The sequence below is a fragment of the Pteropus medius genome, unplaced genomic scaffold (assembly GCF_902729225.1).
Source record: "Pteropus medius unplaced genomic scaffold, Ma_sr-lr_union100, whole genome shotgun sequence".
In the NCBI taxonomy this organism is placed as follows: Eukaryota; Metazoa; Chordata; class Mammalia; order Chiroptera; family Pteropodidae; genus Pteropus; species Pteropus medius.
Window position 1 is genome coordinate 11,067,967 of NW_024349519.1, and position 25,788 is coordinate 11,093,754.

A 25,788-nucleotide genomic window follows, 5' to 3' on the forward strand; every position below is an offset into this window, starting at 1 on the left:
ATTGCTTCAATATTTCATTCACTCATTCAATCAAAATGCCCATCCATTCATCCATTTATTGTGTGACAGCCATGAACAACGCATTGTGCTAGACACTGGGGATGTAGCCCATAATAAATAAAGCAAAGAGCCTTTCCCTTGGAAAACTTGGTATCATTTCTGTCTGCTGTCTTTCTCTAGGCTGAGCATCCCCTAGTTCCTCAAACCTACACTCCAGAGACATTACTTTGAGGCCCCCAAACTCCCTAGCACCCTAGAACCCTCTTGTGAAGTTGTTTCAACATTTAAATAGCATGCTGAGTGGCTGCTTCCTCTATTGTATACCACTCACCTTCCTTCCTCCACCCGCAGTTAGAATAACTCCCTCTTCCCTATCTTTGCACCTGGTAGGTTCTCTCATTGCTAGAATTCTTTCACTAACTCTTAAGTATCTGTTTAAGTGCTCTCTTTTTCCTGTTATGCTGTTAACTATCTGATAGCAGATGCCACATCTTCTCTTTGTATCTCTGGGCCCTACATCATACATGACATGTAGTGCTTGATAAATATCTGTTGGAGTGAACTGAAATGAAAAATAACCTAACTTAAGCAGTTGCCTGTCTGTTTGTCTGTTGGTTGTTTGGTCTGTTTTGACACAATTACTCTTTGAATTTGGGAAAACTAACAGCCCTTAGACAATACCATGTTTTAATCTGATTGCAAGTATTTTGTTCTCTTTCATGTCCAAATGTGGATCTTTACACTTACCCATATTCTATGTTAGAACTAACTAACAATTTCAAGCATTTAAACTCTTCGTGAATCTCAATCAGTTTCCTGGTACAGTAACTCTCCTTCTCAGCTACAGGCCATCAGCAGGCTTGGTGGGCATACACTAAAGATTCATTTAAGTCTTTGATAAAAATACTGGACAGACCAGAGATAATATCAGAATCCCGTGACATACACAGGAGATCTCTATCCAAGGAGACATTGATTTATTATTCACCACCCTTTGTGTTTACTACAAATCTGTCTTATTTTATCTTGTGTGCAAGGAGCTTCCGAGATATATTGATAAACGCCTTTGTTAAAATGAAGATGTGATGTATCTATCACATCCTCTGTCCTATTAAAATGTGAGGTTTAATTAGTGAAACCTCCTTTTTGTGAACTCATATTGGCTTCCAGAACCAGAGGTTTTTTTCTGCTCACAAATAGTTCTAAAATTTTGTTATCATTTCATCTCAAGATCACTTACTGTAGTTTGGAGAGTTCACTCTCCTTTTTTTTTGGTCATGTGGGGAACTCTCCAAACTCTAGATTCTGGGTGATTTCTCAAAGCTTGGCTTCACCAATGTTAGGTACCATATGAAGGGCTTTCTTGCCATTACCTTATTACCATAGTAGTTCCCCATTCAGCAATTTATTTTTATAATTTAGGATTTAATTTAATTCACTTTCCTAAACCCATTCCCAGAAGTAATAATCTATGTGGATGACACCTGCACATTTTCAATTATGATACATATGGACCAGAAAGATGACACATGCCTAGCATTTTATATCATTTTTAGAAGGGCAAAGGAATGTGTGTTAAATTCCTCATAAAAATGTAGTGATATAGTAATAACATCATCTTCGATGATGCCTTTTACTTTTCAACTGGTTGAATAACAAATACTTTAGAAAAATAACAAGTCTTTTGTCCATTTTTAAAAACAGTGCTGTTATTTGTAATCCAAAGTTATGATCTAAAGCATCATATCTGTGGAAATAGTCAAATACATCAGGGATTTGACTTATTAGATACATTACCTTCTCTGTATTGTCATTTGTATAATTTATACAGCAAGATGCATTGTACATTGAAAACTGTTTCTTCCTCTATTCACTCACAATACTTATGACACCACATATGTGAGATTATTACAATAAACTGACCAATTCTCTGACACCAGCTTGGTGTCCTGCATTTCAATTTAATTCTGACACTACCTACCTGGAGTTAGCATCAGATCCCTCAGGTTCATGGCTTAGTCCCATAAGACTGCCCCGACTTCAGATGCCTATCACAAGTAGTGGGTCCCTAGGTTCTCTATATTTTGGCCAACTTGACTATAAATCAGAGGTTCATACAACACCTCCTCAGGTTCAGTAATTCACGATAATGGCTTACGGAACTCAAGGAAGCCCACACTTATGTTTATTGTTTATTATATAATAAAGGATATGATAAAGGATACAGGTACACAGTCAGATGAAGGCAAGGTCTGGAGGGTCCCAGGCACAGGAGCTTCTTTGCTCGTGGAGGTAGGGGACACCACCCTGCTGTCATATGGATGTGTTCACCTTCCTGGAAGCTGTGTGAACTCTGTAGTTCAGAGATTTTTATGGAGGCTTCATCATGTAGACCTGATTGATTATTAACTCAATCTCCAACCCTTCATCCCACCCTGGAGGATGGGGAGTGGGGCTGAAATTTCCAAGCTTCTAATCATGACTTGGTCTTTCTTGTGACCAGCCCCCATCTTGAAGCTATCCAGAAACCGACCAAGAGTCACCTCATTAGAACAAAAGGCACTTTTATCACCTAGGGAATTTCAGGGAATTCAGGAGCACTGTGTCAGGAACCAGGGCCAAAGATCAAATATTAGAATATCACTTTTATTTCTTAGGAAATTACAAAGGTTTTAGAATCTCTGACCAGGAGTCAGGATGAAGACCAAAATATGTATTTCTTATTATATCACAATGTCACATATATGTGTATATATATTTGAATACTTTTCCAGTTATTTCTTTATGCAATATTTCTAGAAGTGGAGTTTTTGGTCAGAAGGTATGCATTTTTTAGAGCCTTTGATACATATTGACAACTTCTAGACCTTCCAGTATGCTCACCCCCCAAACCAGTTGTTAGACCTGTTTTCTCTCATCATCACCAGTCTGAATGAATTTTAACTGAATGGCTTAGTTGGTCTGAAAAGCTCAATCTGGTGAAGTGTAAAATCAACCTCAGGGGGATGGACTCTTCGCGAAACGCACCCACCCAGGTTCTCTGAGGATGGGCACTTGGTCTTACCCTTCTCACAGCTCCACCATCCCTAGCTTTCTGATTTCCAGCAGCAATATCACCATATGTGGGTCCTCTTTACTGCAATGGGACTCTGTTCTCCCTTCTTCAGTTAGAATTGTCAGTCCCCTAGTTCACTGACAGTTCCTCTTTTTGTTTGAGTGAGTTCCCATCTTAAGGATGCTGAGGTGTGTGTGCAGACTTGTGGGTCTGCCAGCACAACTGGCGTCAGAGCCCTGCGGTTGGATCCCACCCAGCGATTCCTTTTTCTAAGCCATGTTAGAACCATGATTACTTCGGCAGGAGTGAAAGTGGAGTCAGATAAAAACTATGACATTTAGATTCATGCGTCCAAATAAAGCTTGAAGTGTTTAAAATTCTGTAAGTTAAAACTCTGTATGAATCAAGTCAAATATTTAGAATATGCATATGTCATCGCTAAAGTTGACTTTTACATTCTTAATTGTTTTGGCAAAGAGGAAGTGTTTCTGTAACAAGCAGATCAAGGGCATGAAAATAAAGATGTGGGATTGCCGTTTTGGAGAAATTGGCTGGAGTATAGACAACTATAGGCAATACCACTTAGGGTATATTTGCTCTCCCCAAAGAACCATACTCTATACAACTGTATATTTTCTATAATCCCACAGACTCAATTCGGGACATTATGTCCTGTTATTAAATTTAAACCAACTTTCAGAAGTGTCTCTGTTCTGCATTTCTATCTCAGGAAAGTATTTTTTAAAAGATGTTGAACAATAAAATTCCTTTTGTGGTTTTATTTTTAGTTTCTTCATCATAATCTTAGAATTCTAATTCTAGGATCTGTGGGAATTTATGTTAGAAAACATTTAATACAAATTCTTAAATGCTATATTTCTGCTCGTCTTTTTAATTTCAGCTGCAGTTGTTAATAGCCTGTAGGTGCTCTGAAGCCCCCTTGTGTAGGTGGTAATTACTGATGATTTTGGGTGCAGAATCTGGAAATTTGGTTCCTGGTGGCATCGTGGGTGAGAGAACACATTTATGCCTGGTTTGTCCAACTGTGACCATAGTCACAGCCTTGTGGTTTCTTTCTCATCTCCAGCGTAGACTTGCCTTTGGACACTCAGCTGCTTAGGAAGAGCTGGTAGTGGAGCAAGAGTATAGTGCAGGGGTGAGGTGGGGGGGCGGCGGTTAATTGCCATAGACAGCAGGTTCAGCACCTATCTGTCTGCCTTCCCGGTGAGGCCACAAAGTTTTCTGAAATAGTATTGTATTGCATTTGCAATAATTTCCGCAGATAGGAAAATTCTGAGATAGAATAAAGGGGATACTCAAATATGTAGAGTAACCTGATGTTGGAAGTCATTAAAAATAATTATTTGAATTATTGATGGATTCCCTCTGATTGCCTTGTGCTTATGCTCTGTGTGTAACTGTTTTTGTTTTTGTCTTTTTTTTTTTTTTTTTTTTTTTTTTTACAGGTTAAACATATTTTTGACTGGCATGAACCCCTTCTACTTTCATGCAGTAAATGTAATTTTACACTGCCTGGTGACTCTTGTGCTGATGTATACCTGTGACAAAACTGTCTTCAAGAATCGTGGACTTGCTTTTGTTACAGCATTGCTTTTTGCTGTGCATCCTATTCACACTGAGGCGGTGAGTCTCGGAACTCAGTGAAATAATGAACCAAAAAAAGAAAAGAAAACTAAACAAAATTGTTCCTTTTCTAAATCATATTAATTCCACGCTTTACTAAAGTGTTTATATTTAATACAAATCATTCTGCCTGACAGCATTTCTTTTCTAATGTTCACATGGCCTTATTGCATCTCCAGGATTTAACTGCTTTTCTAATTAACCACTGTTATTATTGTAGGTAGGAATAAATAGCTACACTTTGTTATTTGCAGAAAATTTAAGTTCTAATATGTTTTAAACAGCAAAGGACATTTTGAGATACTTATCATGCTGGGTCATTGTTTCTGCTCTACATTTATATTTTACCTTCTCTCACTCTGCTTTATATTTATAATATTTATGACAGAACTATAAGTGCTAGGAGGAAGACTACACGAAGTTAGGCTGACATTCTTCAAGTTAGAAAAACAGACTTAGGAGACTAACAAAAAATTTCCCAAGGTATTGGAAGTGTAGTTATTTTGTGGATGATGAATTTATTTAGAAAAATAGATAGTTTGGATATCTGGCCCTCTTTAAAATATTGACTTAATCATGCTCAGAGATGGAATTATTACGTTACCTTGTTTCTTATCTCAGTAACCACAGTTGGTTTATTTTATGTCTATTGCTAGAGGTAGATGAAAACTTTCCAAGGGGTTCACGGACAACACAGTTTTCAAAGGATTATTTCCAGAGCCTCAGCTTGCATCTGGATATTTTCCTAAAGTTAATCTGTCTGAGAACACACCTGGGGTAAAGGTGTCAAATTGGTTCTCCTTTCCCTTTTCTCTTTTCAATTGCCCTTCTCTCAATAAAGAAAGAAAGAAAAGAAAGAGAGAAAGAAAGAGAGAGAGAGAGAGAGAGAAAAGATAAGAAGAAGAAGGAGGAGGAGGAGGAGAGGAGGAGGAGGAGGAAGAGGAAGAGGAAGAGAAAGAGGAGGAGGAGAGGGAGAAAGGGAGGGAGGGAGGAAGGTCTCTCATATATCAGAAACTTACTATGCCCCAGGCATACAAACCTCCAAGGCTCCTTACAAAGAGACAATTTAATGTCTTGGTGTCAGCAAAGCCTCCTTCAATTAACGTGTAATAAACCCAAAGTAGGGCTACATATCTTTCTGTCTTATACAAATTTCGATGAAGCATGGAGCATGGCATAGGAAGTAGGGTATGGTATCCTGTATTGAGTTCTGAATTCAGAAGTGAGATGATTATCATGGGGATGCATAATAATATATTCATTTGAACTGACACAAAAAGTCTGATTTGGCTATTTGGTTTGATAATGAGGACTGGTTTTGCCAGTTAGGCTATAATATGGACATTTTCCACAAACAAATTTCTAAATCTTAAACCTAACATTTTGACAAAATTGTATTTATTAGAAGTGATTAAGAAAAAATTCACTTTATTAAAAAATTACATTATTAAAGATTATTTTCCCAGCTCTTTCTGAGGATCTTAGACTGAACAAGTTGCCTTTAAGTGGAAGGCTGTGTGGTATAAGTAACAGTTCTTTTGGAAAGTCTTGGTAAAGCCTTTTTGCTGTACTTCTAAGAGATTGTGAAAGTGAATGACTCTGTTGACAGGTAACTCCAGTGATGGGTATGCTTAAATTATTTGCTTTCAACCAAATTAAAGGAGGACTTGATTGAATCGTTAGCTGGTAGGTCATTAAATGATATGTAAGATAATAGATCACTATGATTTTGCAGATAATAGATCACATTCTTTGTGTTCAAAGAATGAAGTCACAGCTATTACGGCTAGTTCTGTTTTCATTTCTGTGAACAGTCTAAAGATGAAAGCTAGGAATAGAATTGGTGCTGCATGCTTTCTTATTCTAACAAAGGTAATAGTCAACCATAGACCACTAAATTTATTGAAAAGGAAGCTGCTATATCTGTTACTTAGAGATGTATTTTTATATTTGATGATTATTTATCAGTTTTTTCTAATTTGTTTATGATGAATTGAATAATTGCACATTAATGCTAATAAAATAATACAAATTTTTAAAATTAACAGAAATTTATGGTCACAAGAAATTTAAAAAATAAATGTAATTATATATGTATTATATTATAGAGAGAGGCAATAAAATTGTTTGAAGCATAAGTATATAACACATTAAGAAGAAATGATGAGGGGGAAATAAAATGGAAATATGAGTTCAGGGAGAAGGGTGTAAATGTCTACCATTTAAAGAAGATCTTGTTCATGTTGTATAAATGGTAAATGATGAGCTTCAAATTGCTATGGTACATTTCAGATTCCGTTTGGTAAATTTAAAACCGTAACATCAAGCCTTATTTTAAAATGTCAATATTTACAGTGCGTAGGGGGTTAGATTCTTTCAAGTATTTAAAGTTATGATGAAAAATTTTAGGTATTAATTTTAAAAGATGAGAGAGATACATGTTTTTAATATTCTTTTTGGATGTAATGTGAAAAGAAATACTAATAAAAGGCTACTACTAGCCATGTAGAATATATGATGCTGGGTCAAAGGCAGTTTTAAAATCTAAGCCCATAGACACTGTTACATTTCTGACAATTTTTAAAGTACAGTTGAAAATCTGTGATAAGAATGTCTTGGGGAAGATTTTTGCAGGAAAGAACAAATGCATGGAACAAAAACAGTCTTAATTCTCTGCTTGCAGAGTGGGAGAACATAAAATGCAGATAACCTTTGGTAGTGTGATCAAGAGCTGATAAAGTTAGGTTGAATTCTAAATAAAAAAGGAAAATTCTATTAGCAAAATGGCCTTTCAAAAAGAGTTTCAGCAAACTTTTGTACTGATAAAAAAATAATCCATGCTAACACAGTTACAACAGTAAAGGAGTCTAAGGGTTGGACACTTATTTAGGGAAAAGTGTTAGAGAAACAATTTGCATTCACAAAGAGATGAGAGAGGTAAAAAAGAGGCAAAGAAATTTAACCTACATTGACAATCAATACTAGGAAGTAAAATCAAGAGACTATTTTTTAATTATAGATATTAGTCCAGGTTTCTAAGGAGGAGGACAGAGAAATAGAAAAAAGATGTGCTTTATAGAAGACATAGTGATAAATTATTTAAAAAAATAAAATGGACCATAGTGGTGGGGGGGAGAGTTCGTGAGGGATATAGCTCCCCTTTGTTAAACAAAAACAAAAATGGGAACATAAGTTATCTCAGGAAGAATGGAAGATTTAAATTATGGAGTGGAAGGGTTTTAGGTTAAACATTTTGATATGATTAAGGATTTGCTTTATTCATTATGTAATCATCAAATAGTTAACGAGTACTTACTTGTTACAGGTATTCTGCTGGGTGCCCAGGGGGTAGATAACAGGTTCCCTACTTACAATTGGTTCACGGTCTCTTAGAAAAGCTAAAGCACCTACACGAAAATACATAGAAGACAATATAATATGTTGTAATAAAACAAGAATCCCAGCAAAGGGAAAAAATATTTCCAATTTAATTTAAGTAGACAGGAACACATTCACTTATTTACTCGATATTGCAACAAATATTTGTGAGACTGTAATGTAGTCCTCAGTGCAGGCATATAGCAATGAATCAGGTAGACCCAGACCTTTCTTCATTTAAGGCCTGTAATTCTTGGAAGGGTTTCTTGACAGTATATTTCTTGGGAAATTTATATGTTTTTCTGAATCTGAATCATGAGAAAAATCAGTAGAGAAATTGGGAAAAATATTGTAATTCTCCTAGGAGAATTAAAACTTAATCATCCTAAAGACATTACTGGTTCTGAAGGAATGCACTTAAGTCAAAAGCAAGAGTAGGAAATGCTGACACATGGAGTTGAAAGTTAAGGTCAACGTTTCCAGAGCTGGGACAAGAGCACATAGGAGAGAATGGTAATGATCTAATCAGTCAGCCCAGACTTCAGCTGTTGCCATGTATTAAGTGTATGTTCCTGGCTCTGTCTGACACTAATAGAACTCATCCTTGCAGATAAAATGATTAATAACTATACATATAGTATACTTTATATAAATCCTATGAGTGTTATCCTAAGAAGTAATACGTTTTGGGAGCAAATTAATTCCTTAATTGGCAATATCCACATGTGATTCTGTTAAGCTTGCTCAGAGATCTGAATGTTACATTATTTAAATTCTACTCAATTCACTGATGTTTTTCCATTGTTTGAATATTTAAAGACACAGTTCTGCGGTTACAACTATCCCCTTGGAGATGGAAACCTGCAGCATGAGGCAGAAATACATGCTATCCATTTCATTTATTTTTGAGCAAGTCCTTTTGTACTTCCTAATACCCTACTGTTCAGCTGACGTTGTCACAGAATCAAGCCAAAGGGGCTCCAACTTAACGTTCCATCTTAGCTTCCCACTGCCCACTCCCGCCCCCTTTTCATTTACTCAGTGCTCTCATCTCTTTAGGCCTTCCCTTCCAAAAACACCCCATATGTTTTCAGACCTCTTTCCTCTGCCTGGAACTCTTCTGCATTCCCTCTCTGGCCCAGGCTTCACATTCCCCCTCCTTGTCTGTCGTCTTTTAAGTTTCAGTGTATTAAGGCCGGCCTTTCCATGAAGCCTTCCCAGATCCTACAGTCAAAATTAATCCCTTGAGTCTTCCCAGGGCAATGATTACTCCTTTTTATGATACATGCAGTTTTCTGTATTATTAATATTAATATGCTCTTTTGACTCCTTACCAGATGTTAAACTCCTTGAGGTAGGTTATATCTCTCCAGCTGGCATAATACCTGGCAATAAGGAGGCATTTGGAAAATGTTTGTCGACTGGAATAAAACATGCAGTTACTGAACATGATACTAATTGAATCACAGTGAATGGCTAGTCTAAACACATAGTAGTTGCTGACAAACATCTAACTCCCTTGCCCCAGAGACCCCAGCTCAATAGGGAAATAGAATAGGTATTTGATGAAGTCTTGGTGGTTTGAAATTGGCAGTAGTCTATCAGTATTAGCCACTAATATTTTAACATCCCCTCTTAACTTTTGCTCCAAGGGATACTACATTCTTTATATTTGGGCACATCCACCTGGCACATTCTGCTGCTGCTGCTATTTCTGAGCAGCACTAACTGGCTGCAATTCGAGAAGCAGGGCTTCAGGCTTCTTTAATGCATTAGTTATGCTTGCCTAGCTTGTAACTGCCTCATTCCAGCTTGCTGTGCCCAATATGAGCTTGCAGGTCTTGCTGTTGTCTGAGTGGGACACATCAGTTGTACTATGACGGGTGTTCCTCTGGGCCTAGAGGCCTGGCCTTATCCCAAGACTTTGTTGCTGGCTAGCTGTTCTCTCTGTTTAACCCTCAGGAGGCCTTGCAGTTGGTACCGAGCTCAGTGCTCATAGAGATAATGGTGTAGACTGAACAAGCAGATTTGAGCTTCATAGGTGAACTGTGTGCAGTCGTTGCTTTATAGACTATGAGTCTGAGCTTGGCCTTAACACTGAAGTGACAACCATATTGTCACTGCCTATTTCCCTTGAGCCATGAAGTCCTCCTGATTTGGCACTCAAGCTCTTCATAGGTTAATGGATCAATGAAGAGTATATAGTCTAAGCAGCCACATTAGGTAATGGCTTTCAACTCTGTACTGCCAATGAAATTATCTGGCCATGTCCAGGTTTCTCTTGGTGTAGACTGGACTAAAATTTTTATTCTTGCGTGACTTGCTATCCATATGTAGGTATATAATTGAATTACTTTTTATTTCTATTTTAACTAATAGATATTAGATTATCTAATAAGTTAAACATCATATACGTAATCCTTAAAGTAAAAAGATAATTTCCATAAGTCACGTATAACAACCTGTCTCAGTGCTGAGTCTGACCCCCTTTCTCTGTAGGAAAAAGGAAGAAAGAAGGGCACCAGTGTTGAGCAGGCACTTTATACATATCATCTCATTAATTACAACAGTACATGATGTAGGGGGTGTATACTCATTTTAAAGATAACAAAACCAAATATCAAATTAAAGATAACAAAATTGAGTCTCAGTCACATGGCAAGAGGAGTCTGTCTTCAAGCTTGGCATGGTCCAGCTCTATGAGTGTGTCATCGCCTCTCCTTTATGACTGCAAAGTGTGCTCATTATATGAGAATATTTACAGCTGTATTTCCCAGGAAACTAGTTTTTGCTGTTAGTCATTGTTTCTCTAATATGCCGTGGACTTCAGGTCCTTGTATGATTTGGATGATGCGGTTTTCTGTGCCTGAAATGCTAAAACTGTTCATTCCTCTTGTGGAAATTCTCCTTATCTTTAAGAGTCAGCTCATATGTGGCCTTTGACCTCTTTGAAGCATTCGTTGAGACATACCTTGTTTTATTCCTTTACAGTTTTATTTCTCAGATTTCAAAAAGTTAAGAGAAATGCACATGCATTTTAAGTAGCAAAATAATAGCCCTCTATTTCCCATGCCTCTTCCATTTTGGCCTTTTTCTGAATAACGCATTAAAAATATAGCAAACTTAAAAAATATACTCTTTATCCAAATTCATCAATTTAAAAAATTTTGTCACATTCGTTTTATCATTTTTCTTCTCTTTCGTCCTCAATATATAAAAAATTTTTTGTTTTCCTGCAGCATTGAGAGCAGGTCGCATAATTTATGTCCATTTATACCTCAATAATTTAGTTTTATTCTAAAATTAAGGTCATTAGTCATCATTTCTCTTTAGTCTTCTTAAGTTTGGAACAGTTACCAGCCTTCATATCTCTCTATAATGTAATATATAGCTTTAAATATAATTTAAAATTTGTTAGAATATACATAATATAAAATGATATTAATATGATTTTTTATGATATTGCAATCAATAATGGTATAATATATGCCATATATAATTATAACATAAATATGATATAAATATATGATGCATATTACGTATTATATAATTTATAATATATGATTTATACTTATAGTTTATTAAAATTTGATATAAATAAAATAATATAACTTATATGTAAATACATAATAAATATGTAAAATATAAAAGTATATAAATGTAAAGGAAAAATATATGCATATATAGTATATCATGTAAGTATAATATATTATACCTGTAATATATAATAATATACTATATGCAATATTATGATAGATTATAATGAGTTGTGACATAATTAGTAAATCACGATATAAATTAGAAAATATTGAAGCATAATAAGATTTTAATGTTACGAAATAGTAATATAGAATTACTACATTTTATACTTTATTAATATAAAATATATTTATTTATATATTTTAATACAATGTTCTGATTTTGAGTTCGTCTTATGTTTTCTCATGATTATATTTCGGTTTATATATTCCTGGCTGAAATACTACATAGGTGATGTTGTGCCCTTCTTAGGATATCACATGCAGAAGCATGCCACATTCATTTGCCTTTTATTTGTGAGGTTAAGTTCGATTTCCCAGTCAAGATGTAATGCAGTGTAACACATTTTCTCCATAATATAATTATTCTTTTTATTTTTCTAGCTAATAAGTAATCAGTGAAGAAATATTTTGAAGCCATGAAAATATCTTTTACTTCATCAAACTTTCACAGTGGATTCAGCATCCATTGATATTTTGTGAGGTTTTTTACTCAATCCAGTCTTTACTCTTATGGAAGCAAAACGGCTATTTTCCAATTGCATTACTCTCTCTACATTCAACTGACTTTTTAATGTAAAGAAGAGCTCTCCATTCTTTCCTATTCACTTCTTACTATATGTATGTATACACTTATACATGTACCCATCCATCCATCCATCCATCCATCCATCCATCCATCCATCCATCCATCCATTCATATATTTATTATCGGTATGCATTGATGGATGTCAGATTTTTCAATGGTTTATAATTTATTAATGTTCTTATTTATTTTGAAGTTAAAATTGTCTCATATTTGATCAGTGGGAGCCATTTGTCATTGGCCTCTATGTCTTTTTGACATGTACCTGTCAGTGTTTGAGGACTTTCTTACTTTCTAACATGAGAAGATGATCCAAGCTCCTCTTGTATCTCCTCAGCCTCAGCCCTGGAATCTGTGTTCTCTTTAGTGGAAGAATAGCTTGAGTTAGTGCCAAGATGGCTCTTTGCCACTGGGGTATTTTGATTCTCGGCCCTCTCAGTGACAGAGCTTAGAAATACACACACACATGCACATATACTCACATATACCAATCATAATTTCATACTCATTCCATTCTTATCAAAATTATTGATTCCTCAACTTATTTTCTCTGTAAATATCCTCTGCTTCATTAGCACTCTGGTGCCCAAAGACTAACACAGTGTTTGGCACTTAGTACTCAAAAAATATTTTTGAATAAACCAATACATGAATAAACTTTAATGCTGCAAATTAACCTTCTATAGAAGGAAGGTTAGAAACGAAGTTAAGCATGAAAATATTGCCTCTTCTTCTTTTTATCCTTCTGTTAGATAATTATTGTTAGATATATCCATGATAACCAGAGATGGTTTGTCATGTATCAGAATTTGAAGAACTATGTATTTTCTATTTTATTATACCTTACATTCATCTAAAGTCAAATATGTTTCTGTAATAGTTTTCTGAAAGTAATTTTCTCAGGTTTTTATTTTTCAATTTTTTTCACACATCCTAGGTGGCCGGAATTGTTGGCAGAGCTGACGTGTTAGCATGCCTGCTGTTTCTGTTGGCCTTTCTCTCCTACAATAGGTATGTATAACTAAGCATATCCTTCTGTGGGACTACGGTCATGCTGTCCCCTGGAAATTTCTGCTCTGTGTGTGTGTGTGTGTGTGTGTGTGTGTGTGTGTGTAGACTGAGCATCTGCCAGAGAGAGGAGGCTTCTTGGCAGTGAAATGCTCAAAACTTCCTGGAGCCCTGGGATAGGAAACCCTCTCCTTACCAAGTGCTAGGCTGTTCTCTTTTCCAGCCACATTCTGAACCATGTCAGAGCCATTTATAGGAACTGCATTTCCATTACCAAGAAGACAAGCTCTTGCTTCTTACTTGTAGTTTCTTACTGAGAATGAAATTTGGAATCTTAGCGCTGAGCCAAAATATATTGGATGTAGTCCCTTATCTTATTTGCCTTTGATTTGTTTAATTTTTTTCTTTTCAGTTTGGTGCTAATGTTTCTTCCTCTTTCTTGTCCTCATTGAAGTAGCTTAGAGCTTAAAACGATAAGACCGAATTGAAAATACTGTTTCTTGAATATGGTTTTCCAATTTACCCAGTCTTTCATCAAAATACAGAAGTTCCTTGCTTTGGGAGACTGAAAAGCAATAAAACAATTTCCCATTATGTTGCCCCTCTCCTCTGCAATGCGACCAGGTTCTTACCTGAACTGTGACATATCCACATGGAAAAGGGGCAGGTTGAAAAGAGAATGTAAATAGGGCAGATGACTCAGAGCATGGCCCAGAGAAAGGGGGCCAGTGAACCATGTCGCCCTCCTTTGTGGAGAGCTGCCTGGTTAAAGATTTGTGAACCTTGATCTTTGGATCAGTTTATTGACCTGTAATCTTACAAAGCCCGGTTACTCTGAGGAACACTGTTCGAAACCAGTGGTTCTCAATATGGAGCAAATTTGTGCCCCCGAGGGGACATTTGACAATGTCTGGAAACATTTTTGCTTGTCAAAACTGGATAGGCCAAGGATCCTGCAATGTGTAGGGCAGCCCTTACAACAAAGAACCATCTTCCCCAAAATGCCAATAGTGCTGAAATTGGGAAACCCAATTTAGACCTTGGATCAAGAATGAAATTAATTAATTCTTATAAAGTTTAAAGAGTGGAGCCTCTTATTAGTACCATTTTTTTTTCTAGTTTTGGCTTTGTGACCTTTCACTGCGTTGCTAGTCACATAAAAAGGTGTTGTGAAAAGCTTAAAAATATAAGCCTAAATCGAACAATTGTTTCCTGTTTAGTGTTAGAACAGGATTAATAACAGAATTTAGTTTAAACTTGTTCTCTTAGGTTTTTTCTGTGTGGTTGATATATTTGAGAACATGATTAGGCTTGCAGTATATCCATATCTATATGATAATAGTATTAGAGGTTTTGTTGTTGCATACCATTCTCACTTTTAGCAATTTAAGCTATAGACCAGCTTTGGAGAAGAATGCATATCTACTTCACGTTTGGCATATGATTTTATTTACTTGTTCCAAGACATAACAGTAAGGGTAAGATGATGTAACAAATACAGAAATATTGGCCTCTATTTCACAAGAGTAAGTGCAGATGGGTGTGGCACCTGCTGAAGGAACAGTGATGTTTCTTGGTGTGGGGCTCCTTCCGCTGTGTAAAGTGAAAAAAGGCTTTATAGTGATGGAAGGTTCTTGAAAATCCCTGCTGGAAATTATACTGAGAAAAAACAAACTTTACCTAATACATCCTCATGGAAAAGAAATTTAAAAATACGAATTAGCCAGAAGAAAAGAAAAAGACTAAAGCATCTGTATTTTCATCACAAAGAGAAGTGATGATTATGTTTTGGTGTGTTTATACATATATCCCCACTGATTGTTTTGGGGATAAAAGCATATCAGATACCTTCACTAAAATAATAATAATAATGATGATAAACACTTGACATATATTAAGTCACTTATTGAATCCTCCCTTTAACACTGTGATCCCATTGCATGGATAAGGGACACAGAGGGGCAAAATAAGCTACCATTTATTACCCTGTTCGTTAACTGTAGAGCTATGATTTGAATCCTGGAGACCGGGCTCTGGAGTTCATGCATATGGCTTAGTAACCTGTATTACTCACTTAAAGTATATTCATTTAAACATCTCTCCATGTCACCAAATATATCTCTACGGTGGCATTTTAAATGGCTTTCAGTGTTCATTCGTTATATGCCATATTTTGCTATAATTTTTATATACTTCAATTCAAGTATTAAATTTAGTCTCAGGCATTTACTTTTTTCCATCTTTGCAATTTTAAATAATTCTATTCTTTGAGAAATTTTTTCTCACCTGCTTACTTAGAATAAAATAAAATTGATGTTAGAACAAATTTATTTAGTAGCCCATTTTCATTTAGAATACAGCGAAATTGTTGTTAAAAGGTGGTATTTCTTGGTGACCCACCTTTCTTAGATTAAAAGAATCTTGATTTGTTTTTCAGGAGTGTGGACCAGTGTTGTGTTGGGGAGTGTTTTCCTCCCACAGCTTCTCCCTTCTTCTTGCTGCTCAGTTTGTTCCTGGGGACCTGCGCAATGCTGGTGAAGGAGACGGGCATCACGGTGTTTGGAGTCTGCTTGGTTTATGATCTCTTTTCCTTATCTCACAAGCAAGAGAAATTGTGAGTCCTTTGAATGTTTGGTGTCAAGCATTGCATGTGCAGAGAAAAATTATTTAAATCAGTAGTTTCCAAACTTTCATTAAAAAAGGGATAACGTCTTGACCTTAGACCTTAGACCATAATATAATAAACAAGGCTTCTTTCATTAAGATAAATCTATTATATATGTTCAAACTCTTCACACTTTAAGAAAAATCAGTGGAGGCCAAAAGTTTTTGTGAGCCCCAAATTTGGAATTGAAAAGTTCCATGCTTTTGGCAAGTTTATGTTAGCTGTATTTTCTGGTTGCAAACTACTGAGAAATCTTGATTCACAGGGAAAAGTGGTTGCGAATGATAACGGGCTTGTTAACAGCTTGCCTTGAATCTCTGCATTCAAATGAATGTTATCCATCAAAGAGCACTGCTAAGTTGGAGTCTCTTGTTTACTCTACAGATGATACTGTTACTTAAGTCTCGTTTTGGAATTCCACAACGGGCCAGTCCAAACCATACAGGAATACTCACACATCATATTCAAATTAAAGAACAAGTTTATTTAGTAACCCATTTTCATTTTAAAAAATGTGAGTGTGAGGCACATTCATTTTTTCATGTGGACTATAGATGATAAGAATAACTAAGCCATATTAAAAGTTCAAACACATGCTGTAATTTTCTTCCCCTGTCGAACCCATAATAACTCACAAATTGACATTCAGGCCCCATTTTTTCAGTAATTATAAGGCCCTTATCGAACTTTAAAAAATGTGGTTGATTTATTTTCCTACCTTGTCTGAGAAAGAAATTTATCTTTAAAAAAATCCTGCCTTTTTATTCTATGCCCTGCCTCTTTATACTTCTTGACATAAAGGCAAGAGCAAGATTATTGACTGGCAACCAGCTGAGATTAATCATTAAATTCTGATCACCTTCTTGCCTGGGTGTACTTGGAGATCATTTAAATAGAGTTTAGTGCTCTGTTGGCTCGCTGTAAATCTCAGGCGTGTAAAGGGAAAGAATCCAGTTATCATTCTGACCCAAGCTCATGCCAAGAAAGCCATGAGCTAGAAGACCTCCCCTTGGCTTATATGAGAGTGTCTTTTTTCTCTACATCCTCTCAGCTGATGGGAGTAATTGCATTGCTCACCTTATTTTTTTATTTTTATTTTTTTTGGAAAACAACCAACCTATAAACCCCTCTTGCTTCCCATTTTTTCACTTTCTTCTTGCATCTTTTTTGTCTCGGCTTCCTAGTGTCTTTCTGATTTGCCTCACTGACAGCAGAAGGACGTGACAACTGACTGTAGACCCTGTCCTTTGGTCCCACCCTGGCAATTTTAACCTCATCATTGAAGTCATGTCTCCTCTGGTCTTGGGACTCCCCAGCCCACCGTTGCCTACACTCCTTTTCTCTTCATTCAGTTACTGTTGAGCCAGGCTTTTTTCAAAGGGGATAATAGTCTCTTTTATTTCTTTAATAATCTTTCCTGACCTTCATCATACTACACTGCTAGAAGTTCTATAGAAGGAATAAGGAAGGAATGATATTGCTGATATGTAGTTTAGAAGTTGCACAGCTTATAACATGTACTTTTTTTTTTTTTGTAACTTTTAGCTTTCACAACCAGCAGCTCTGCATAAGTGGAAACATCATTCTTTCCTTTATCCTTTTATCCACCCATTCAACACATACTCATTCTGTACTTGGCCAAGAACAAGAGATAAGATTCCTTCCCTCAGGAGCATGCACAATATTGGGGGAGACAGACATTACATAAGCAATTACATGAGTAACTGATAAAGCTGTGAAAATGCTAAGAAAGAATCCAGAGCATCTAACAGGGAGACCTGGCTCATGATAGTTAATATCTCTTGAGTTCTGGCCATGTGACAGGCACTGTGCATGCCTGGCCATTTATAGGTATAAAGTCACTTAATGCTCACAGTAATTGTTACCCTCATTTTACAGAGGAGAAAAAAGGCGCAGAAAGTAACCTTTCCAGAGTCACCTGATGCTGAGTGGAGCCAGGATTAGGACCCCTACCCAGTGACTCCAGAGTCATAAGGTTACTTCTGAGCACCCCTCCTCCATGGAAGGAGCGCAGAACAGGGAACTGGAAGCCTTCCAGAACATCTGCTGCTCATGTCGTGGGCTCACATTTGTATCATGAGACCAGCTCAGAGGTTCTGAGTGTATCAGGGGTCATGACCCTGCTGAGACTCTCACAGAAATGTGTCCCTTTCTCCCAAAATAATGAACACCTACAGAGTTTTGCACAAACACTTAGGGATCCACTCCCACTTTATCTGCTAATTTAGAATAAACATGGTCACTAGGTTGTTCTTGAGGTCTTGTATGATTCAGGCAGCAGGAAAGAACAGAAACAAAAGTTGCAAGTATTTTCCTACATAAAGAACAATTTATTCCTAAATTTTAAGATTGAGTCACATGAATGGAGTGGGATATCTTTTATTTAATGTCACCTTTAAGAAGAAACATTTTTAGTGAAAGATGAGCTCCTGAAAGTTACATTATTTTTCTTTCGTTTTTTAAAATTAGAATATAATTTCCAACATTCAGAGAATGACATTTTCTGACCCCATTTCCTAACCACTCACTCTCCCTAGAAGTAACCACAATCTTGAATTTGGGACTTTTCATTTCTATGATTATTTTTATGCTGTTACTTCATATGTATTCATCATACTACACCAGCAAATACAAAATAGTATCATTTAACATATTTTGAAACAGTATAAATGGTATCACTTGTTTTTCTTTTAATTTAACATAGGGCTTTTGAGATACATCATTATTGACACATCTAGCTATAATTCATTTATTTTAACTGATGTACAGCATTTAATTATCATAATTCATTTATTTAATTTTCTAGATTTGGAATTTAGATTATTTCCACAATTTTTGTTGTTATAAAGTATGCTGAAATGAATTTTCTTGTGAAAATATATGTGGGTTTCTCTGGGATTTAACTATAGGAATGGGGTTTCTGGGACCACAGATAGTCACATATTCACTGTGTTACATGCTGAGGCATAGCTCTTGAAATGATTGTAGCAGTGTCTCAGAATCCTTTTGCTCCACATTCTCACTATTGTTGGTATGATCAGACTTTTTAACTTTGGGCCATCCAGTGGCTATGAATTATATCTCTGAGGATTTATGAAAGAAAAATGTAATCAGAGTACATTGGATGGGTCAGCTATGAACAGTATTTTACAAGATCATAATTATTTAAATACTGAATACCACTTCAGTTAAACATTATGAGACACATATATTTGGAGTATGGAGAGTGAAGAGAGGGCGTGTGAGTGCGTGTGTGTGTGTGTGTGTGTGTGTGTGTGTGTGGTGTTGGTGACCATGTAAGAAGGACTGAGTCCTAGTTTTCTATATTAGAAAGTCAAGATAAGTTCTAAAATTGAAAAAAAAATATTGTAATTATGTTATTTTAAAAATACATTGATCCATACCAGAAACAGTAGATGAAAGGCTTGAGAATGGTTATTTCCAAGAGCAGGACTTTGGGATGGGACAGGGGATCGCTGTTTCTCGTTGCAAGCCTTGTCATTCTGTTCAACTCTGCTTAGGAACAATGGGGTCGTCCATCAGTGCAGCCCACTGCAGCCTGGGAGCCCCCAGCCCACCTCACTGCCAGCGCACTCTCTTCGGGAGAACGGGAAGCAGCAACGGTTTCCTCACAAAGGATCTTGGAGTGGCTGCCACTCCCCATTGCCACCGCAGCCCAAGAGCAGTGGATTCCCGGTGTCTCCTCGAGCTGTGTGGTCCCTGATGAGGTACTGGGCTGGGCTCCTGGGTCACGAGTGTTTTCACCATCCAGCATCACCTCTGTGGCATGACAGGAAAACTGAAGCGCCGAGGCCATTCTATGTGACCACCCCGTCTCTCTTTGTTTCTCTCTCTCCCTTCTTTCCTTCCCTTTGTTCCTCCTTTCTTCCCTTCTCTTCTTCCTTTTCTTTCCTGTATTAGATTAGATAAGAAAGAAGTAGCTATTGCTATTCACAAATAGCCCTGCTATTCGCTGTTACTTGGAAGCAGAGTGTGAGGTCTGGGTCTGTGAAGCTTCAATTAAGGTTTTCTTGCTTCCCTGATGGAAGAACAGGGCATTGGAAAATCAGCACTCTTGGTTTTCTGGGGGAGGAGAGCACTCTACCTTCCCCTTTCTCTATCTTTTCCTGCTCTGTGTGTGTGATAGGAATTTATTACAGCACAAGTATGGGAGGAAGCCCAGGGGACTCTGTCTCTCAGAAATGTTTTTGAGGATGCAGGAAAATCTTTAAATTTTAAGGTTTTTCTTTCTTTTTAAAAATATTTTGACCTAGCCAAGAAAATTAAGATACATTTATCAGAACAGGTTTTCACTAAATGAGGTTGCCTCTAAAATAGACAAAGCCATGGGCAAGTCAGAATTTAATAAAGACGGAAATTTGATTTATAACATTAGCACTTTACCACTTCAGATTGCTGTTCTTATTTTTCCATGCAGTTCTAGAAAAATTCCTCTTCTCAGGCTCTTTGTTTCTCATTATTCCTCCCTTTTACTGTTTTTTTTTTTTTAAATCTTATTCTATTCATTTTTTCATCAACAAATATCTATTGAGTGTCTACCATGTGCTAGGCACTGTTCTAGCTACCAGAGACATCCTGATGAATAAGAAAGACAAGGTCTTTGCTCTTGCATAGCTTCCTTTCTGATGGAGGAAGAGAGATACTGAATAACCAACAATGAATGACCAATGTGGTGGAAAGTGACAGAGCGACCTGGGCAGGGAAAATTTGCATTGATTGGTCAGAGAAAGCCTCCTGAATCCTCCTGAATGAGAGGAGGAGCTAGCCCTGCAAAGATTTATAAAGATCTGGACAGAGTTGGCATAATGAGCAAGTAGGGATTGGACGGGATGTGCTCCGGAAGTGGGCAGGGCCCAGATGAAGGGCCGTGTTAGCCATGGAAGCAAGTTTCAATTTTATTCCAAGTAGTATGGAAAGATTTTGGAGGCTTTTTTTTTTTTTTTTTTTTTTTTAATGTGGAGAGAAATGATTACGTTAAAATGCTCGCTCTGGATTCTTCATGGTACATGATGTTGGAGAGCAAGATAACAACAAGGAGATAGGCTAGGAGGCTTTTATTCAGACTGAATGAAAGAGAAAGTCTTGGCCAAGGTGATGGAGATTGGGATGGAGAGATGCATTAGATTTGGGATATCTTTTAGATATAAATTCAGTAGGGCTTGCTGATATTTGGAGCGCGACTGAGGAAAAGGAAGGAAACAAGTATTTTTGGATTTCTGGCTTAAACAGTTGAGTGGACTGTGGTGTCAGTTACTGATATGGAAGAGGGGGAGACATGGGTTTTCTGAGGATTAGGAGGAGGATAAAATAACAGTAATGCATGAAATTCCTGAGGAAAAAGAGAAATAGTCAAAACATTAAAGCAATCTTGACTTTTTTTTTTGGAAGGCTGTGGAGGAAAACAAGATGAAACATTTGGAAAATTTGTATGTAAATTGTTTTTAAGGAGGTAAAAGGGGAGGAAAAAAGCATTAAAAGAACATTGTAGACTTTCAAGGTGGGACAGAAGTCAGACTGCAATGTAAATTCCACGATGGCAGGGGCCATGTTTGTTTTTGCTCACATTTTTATGTCCTTGATTCCTTTTATCAAGAGTAGTTGCTCAACTATATGTAAAATGAATAAATAAATGAGATGATAAGAAAGAGTTGGAATTAAGCATATAGAACATTTTTAGTAAATTTGGCAATGAAGAATGGGGGGAAAGGATATTAACTGGAGGGGTTTAGGTTTTTGTTTTCATTTTTATTTTAAATGTGATGGACATATGTATATATGTAGATAACTTGTAGTGAGTAGAGATGAAAGATGCTGTAGCAGAAAGGGTTAAAATAAAATATGAATACCAGTGGTATGGTGGTAAATGTTTAATACCTGGCTTCTAAAGAAAGGAAATCCTGTCTTGAAGTGTTTGCCAATTTCTGTGCAAATTCTCCTGTCATGGCCAATTTCAAGCTACAAATGTGATGTCACTGAGCGTGGAGTTGGGAGGGAATGCTGTAGCCCACCATTATATAATATTTCCACTGCTTAATAGACAATAGACATAAATAACTGGGTCAGATTCTTACTAAATTAACCTGTTTGTGGGCAGGAAGGACCATTATGCATCCTTGGAGAGAAAAGTTATATACTTTCCCTCTTTGGAGAGGAAACATGTCATATATTTGAGTATAAATTTGATTTGTATTAAAAAATGTTTTTGAAAACTATGATTGTGCTTTTGGTAGAAGGTGATCAAGTAAAGCAAAAAAAGTTCAAAGAGCCGATGCTATCTTATTGCTTAAGATATCTGCAGACAGTGTTTAAATCCTGGCTCCTTCGCTCACTTGGTCCTGGACAAGTTATTTTATTTATGTGGGTCTCAGTTTTCTCATCTCCAAAAGGGAGAAGTAATAGTAATGGCAGCACCTTACTCTCATATTGGTTGTCAGGTGCCTGGTACACAGTGGCCATTCAGTGCATGGCATGCAGCAACATTATTATTGGTAGTTTAATATTATGAATATTATTATTTTTGTATGGGTTTCCTAACACCAGGACACATTGTGAAAATGGTGAACCAGCAGTGTGTAGCAAGGAAATGAGTTTGTGCGGGAATTTCTTTCTTTTTTTTTTTGATTGAACTTCAAGGCTGTTTGCTAGTATGTATTTGCATTGCGTGAATGACATTAGGCTGACAAAAAAACTGGCTAAATACCATCAGGTAAAATGTTTTCAGAAGTTACCAAACGCAGGGAAAAATCCTACTGCAAGTCATTTATTTAAATGCCTGTTTTTCTATGTGACTTGATGATTGGCTTATAGGTAGGAAGTACAATGAAAAATCTGACTTAGTTTATAAACTCTAGAATTAGATGAAATTTCAGTTACTACTACCTTTTACTCACTCCATGTGACATGAGAAATGTTTTTTATGTAAGCATTCCTTCCCCCCACCCTCTTCATTATATCAAATTCATTCCCACATGGACACACTTTCCCTTTCACATTAGAAAGCTCAGTGAATTCTACATGAAATTTTATCTTCAGAACTCATATATGTAGATATGCCTATATATCATAGTCATTTTATATATATACTTGATTGATTTAATATTTAAATAACAGTGATCCCAATAGCACTGAAGACAGTTTTTGCCTCAAATTCTTGCTCGTTTCCTTGTTTTCTGCTGCCCTGCAGGGTCTGTCATGGATCATTTATTCAGCATTATTTACTGAGCACCTACTGTGGTCCAGGCACCATTTTTGGCAGTGATGTCAACAAAGCTCTGCCCTCATGGAACTTAGCTGGATGATGATCATGGTAGTTTCACTTAAAATGGGCTCATTTTCTATCTTTCTGGGTGAGACAGTTGTTGGATTTTTTTACTTCAGTGGGTCTTAAACATTTTTCTTGTAAATACCTTGTATATTGGCATGCAAATCCAGAAACTGAGACATGTTTAGGATTAGATAACAATTTGGTGCTAAAATGAATTTGTGAGATAATTAAGGTCAAGGGACTTAGGGAGACATATAAATATTTTGACTTTCCCTGATGGAATAGGTAACTGATCTTATAAGTGTTGCTTTGATGCTTTCTTTCTGTAGACCTTGCATTATACTACTTTTCCCTGAAGTAAGAAATGCTATGAAGATTAAACTCCTGAGGTGGGATTTTGAATGTTTATTCCACATTTATGATCTTATGAGTAGGGCAAATGTGTTTCATATCATTATTAACAACCTCATATCTGCATTGAGAGAAACTTATTGACCTAGTGAAGTGAGATTTGGAGGTGACAGAGCAAAATCTGTGTTGAAAGCCTGTATTACTGATAAATACCTAGGTTCTCTTATGCCAACCCCACCCCCACCATTTTATACTCCTCTCTCATTGACTGATCTCAGATAATCATTTTCAATTACTTAGCTGCTGCTTTCAAGAGTGAAGTGACCAAAGGAAAGAGGTGTCAAGTTAACATAAGTCTATGCAGAAAGTTATCCAACATTTAAAAGTGAAGTTTGTGAGTTCATATTGATAAATCCCTTCCCCTACTTAAAATTTAGTGCAAGGGTAAACCTCAATAATGAATCCAGGGTAAAAACACAAACCACCTTCAATTAAATGAACAAGTTACTTTCAAAACTAAACTGTGTCAGAGTTACTAGACTTCTTAATTGTGAACTGTGTCTATGGGGAGAGAGTCATTAATGTGCCTTTAATTTTCTTTTGGTGAGTCGATTTACCCAAGTTGGGCTCCCAACTTTCTCTATAATAGCCTTTCTCTAATATAGAGCTTACCAGAAAAGTATTCCCTTTAATGGATAGAGAATTTGAAGACTTTTTTTTTTTTTCCTCTTACTATTTCCTAACCATTCATTGAGAGTGATGTTATTCCTCCTGAACCAGTTTGGCACTAAAGGGAAATTGTGAGGTAATTAAAGTCAGGGGATTTAAGGAGACATATAAATATTATGGCCTTCACTGACCAGAGTATGTGGTAAAGCAGGGGTTACCTTGATGAATTCATCTGAAAGCTTATTGAAATCTGCTTTGATTCTTGAACTGAGCTCAGCACTAAAATGGATCATTTCAATAAAGTATTTCTTGGCTTCTTTCAGAATTTAGCACTGAAAGCTTCTTCCAAATAAATCACATGCTAAGGAGGCAAAATTTCTTTTAATTTATGGATAGCAGTTGGTAGAGTTCTTAACTATTGACAGCCTTTGGTTCGTTCTGCTTCATCTTGATTGGGTACAATTCTTGGCAATCTTCGATCCCCTGTGAATTTCAGTCAGTGGATGATAAGTTTTTTTTTTTTTCCTCTCGGTGCAGAGCAAGCAAGCTTAGGCATTTGCTTTCCAACCAGAGGAACAGGGACATATGTTGAAAAAAAAATATCAGAACGTAGGCATTTCTGGTTGGCATGCAATTTTGCCACTGCTAGAGTAGGTTCCTTAGAAGAGGATCCCAGGCCCATGCTTTTTCATCAGCTCAACAATATGGAATACTCAACCTCTGTCCTGTGTGGTTATGAGGCTGGGTGACTTCCGTGCCACCAAGCATTTCTCTCTTCTTTTGATGGACATGACTAGGATTTTGAAGATGTTGTAGGGAGTTTACTGCTGATTTCGTTGCTCTTTTAGTTAATGTCTACTGTCATCCAGATTAATATTTTTTCTCTCTTTTAATATAGCCTGCTGAACAATTGTTGAGTGATTGTAATAAAAACAGTATCAGTTCATCTTAACATTGTAAAATAAGCATTCAGGGCATATATAAATAATTCTTTCATGAGAATGTTATTTTACACCCAGCAATAGTAGATCATGGTGGTTTCAGATAATTTGGTAGGATTTCCAGTTTGTTGCTCTGAAAATTGTCTGCCACACACTTTGATCTGGTATATTAGGTAGATTGAATCTTAAAAAACAATGCAATCTTAAAATACATATATCTTTTAATTCAAGAAGAGTTTAAGTCTACGGCCATGCCACCCTGAACGTGCCCAATCTCGTCTGATCTCGAAAGCTAAGCAGAGTTGGGCCTGGTTAGTACTTGGATGGGAGACCACCACCTAGGAAGACCGGGTGCTATAGACATTTAAAAAAAAGAAGAAGAAGAGTTTAGAGGGAACTTTTGTGGGAATACAAATGATTTGACAAT

General features: G+C 36.5%; 1 protein-coding gene and 1 pseudogene across 8 annotated transcripts in view; both read left to right on the top strand.

The window, feature by feature from the left end:
* TMTC1 (transmembrane O-mannosyltransferase targeting cadherins 1) overlaps window positions 1-25,788 on the top strand; it is a 476,780-nt gene that overhangs the window by 253,621 nt on the left and 197,371 nt on the right. For 7 of the 8 annotated variants that reach the window (XM_039882400.1, XM_039882401.1, XM_039882395.1 and 4 more), the window contains 4 exons: window positions 4,522-4,699; window positions 13,359-13,432; window positions 15,867-16,043; window positions 19,637-19,843. In XM_039882400.1, the coding sequence (XP_039738334.1) occupies window positions 4,544-4,699; window positions 13,359-13,432; window positions 15,867-16,043; window positions 19,637-19,843 (614 nt within the window). In that variant the 5' untranslated portion in view covers window positions 4,522-4,543. The remainder of the gene's footprint in view (window positions 1-4,521; window positions 4,700-13,358; window positions 13,433-15,866; window positions 16,044-19,636; window positions 19,844-25,788) is intronic. The other variant, XM_039882402.1, reaches the window with a different exon arrangement.
* LOC120618659 (uncharacterized) lies at window positions 25,603-25,724 on the top strand (annotated as a pseudogene).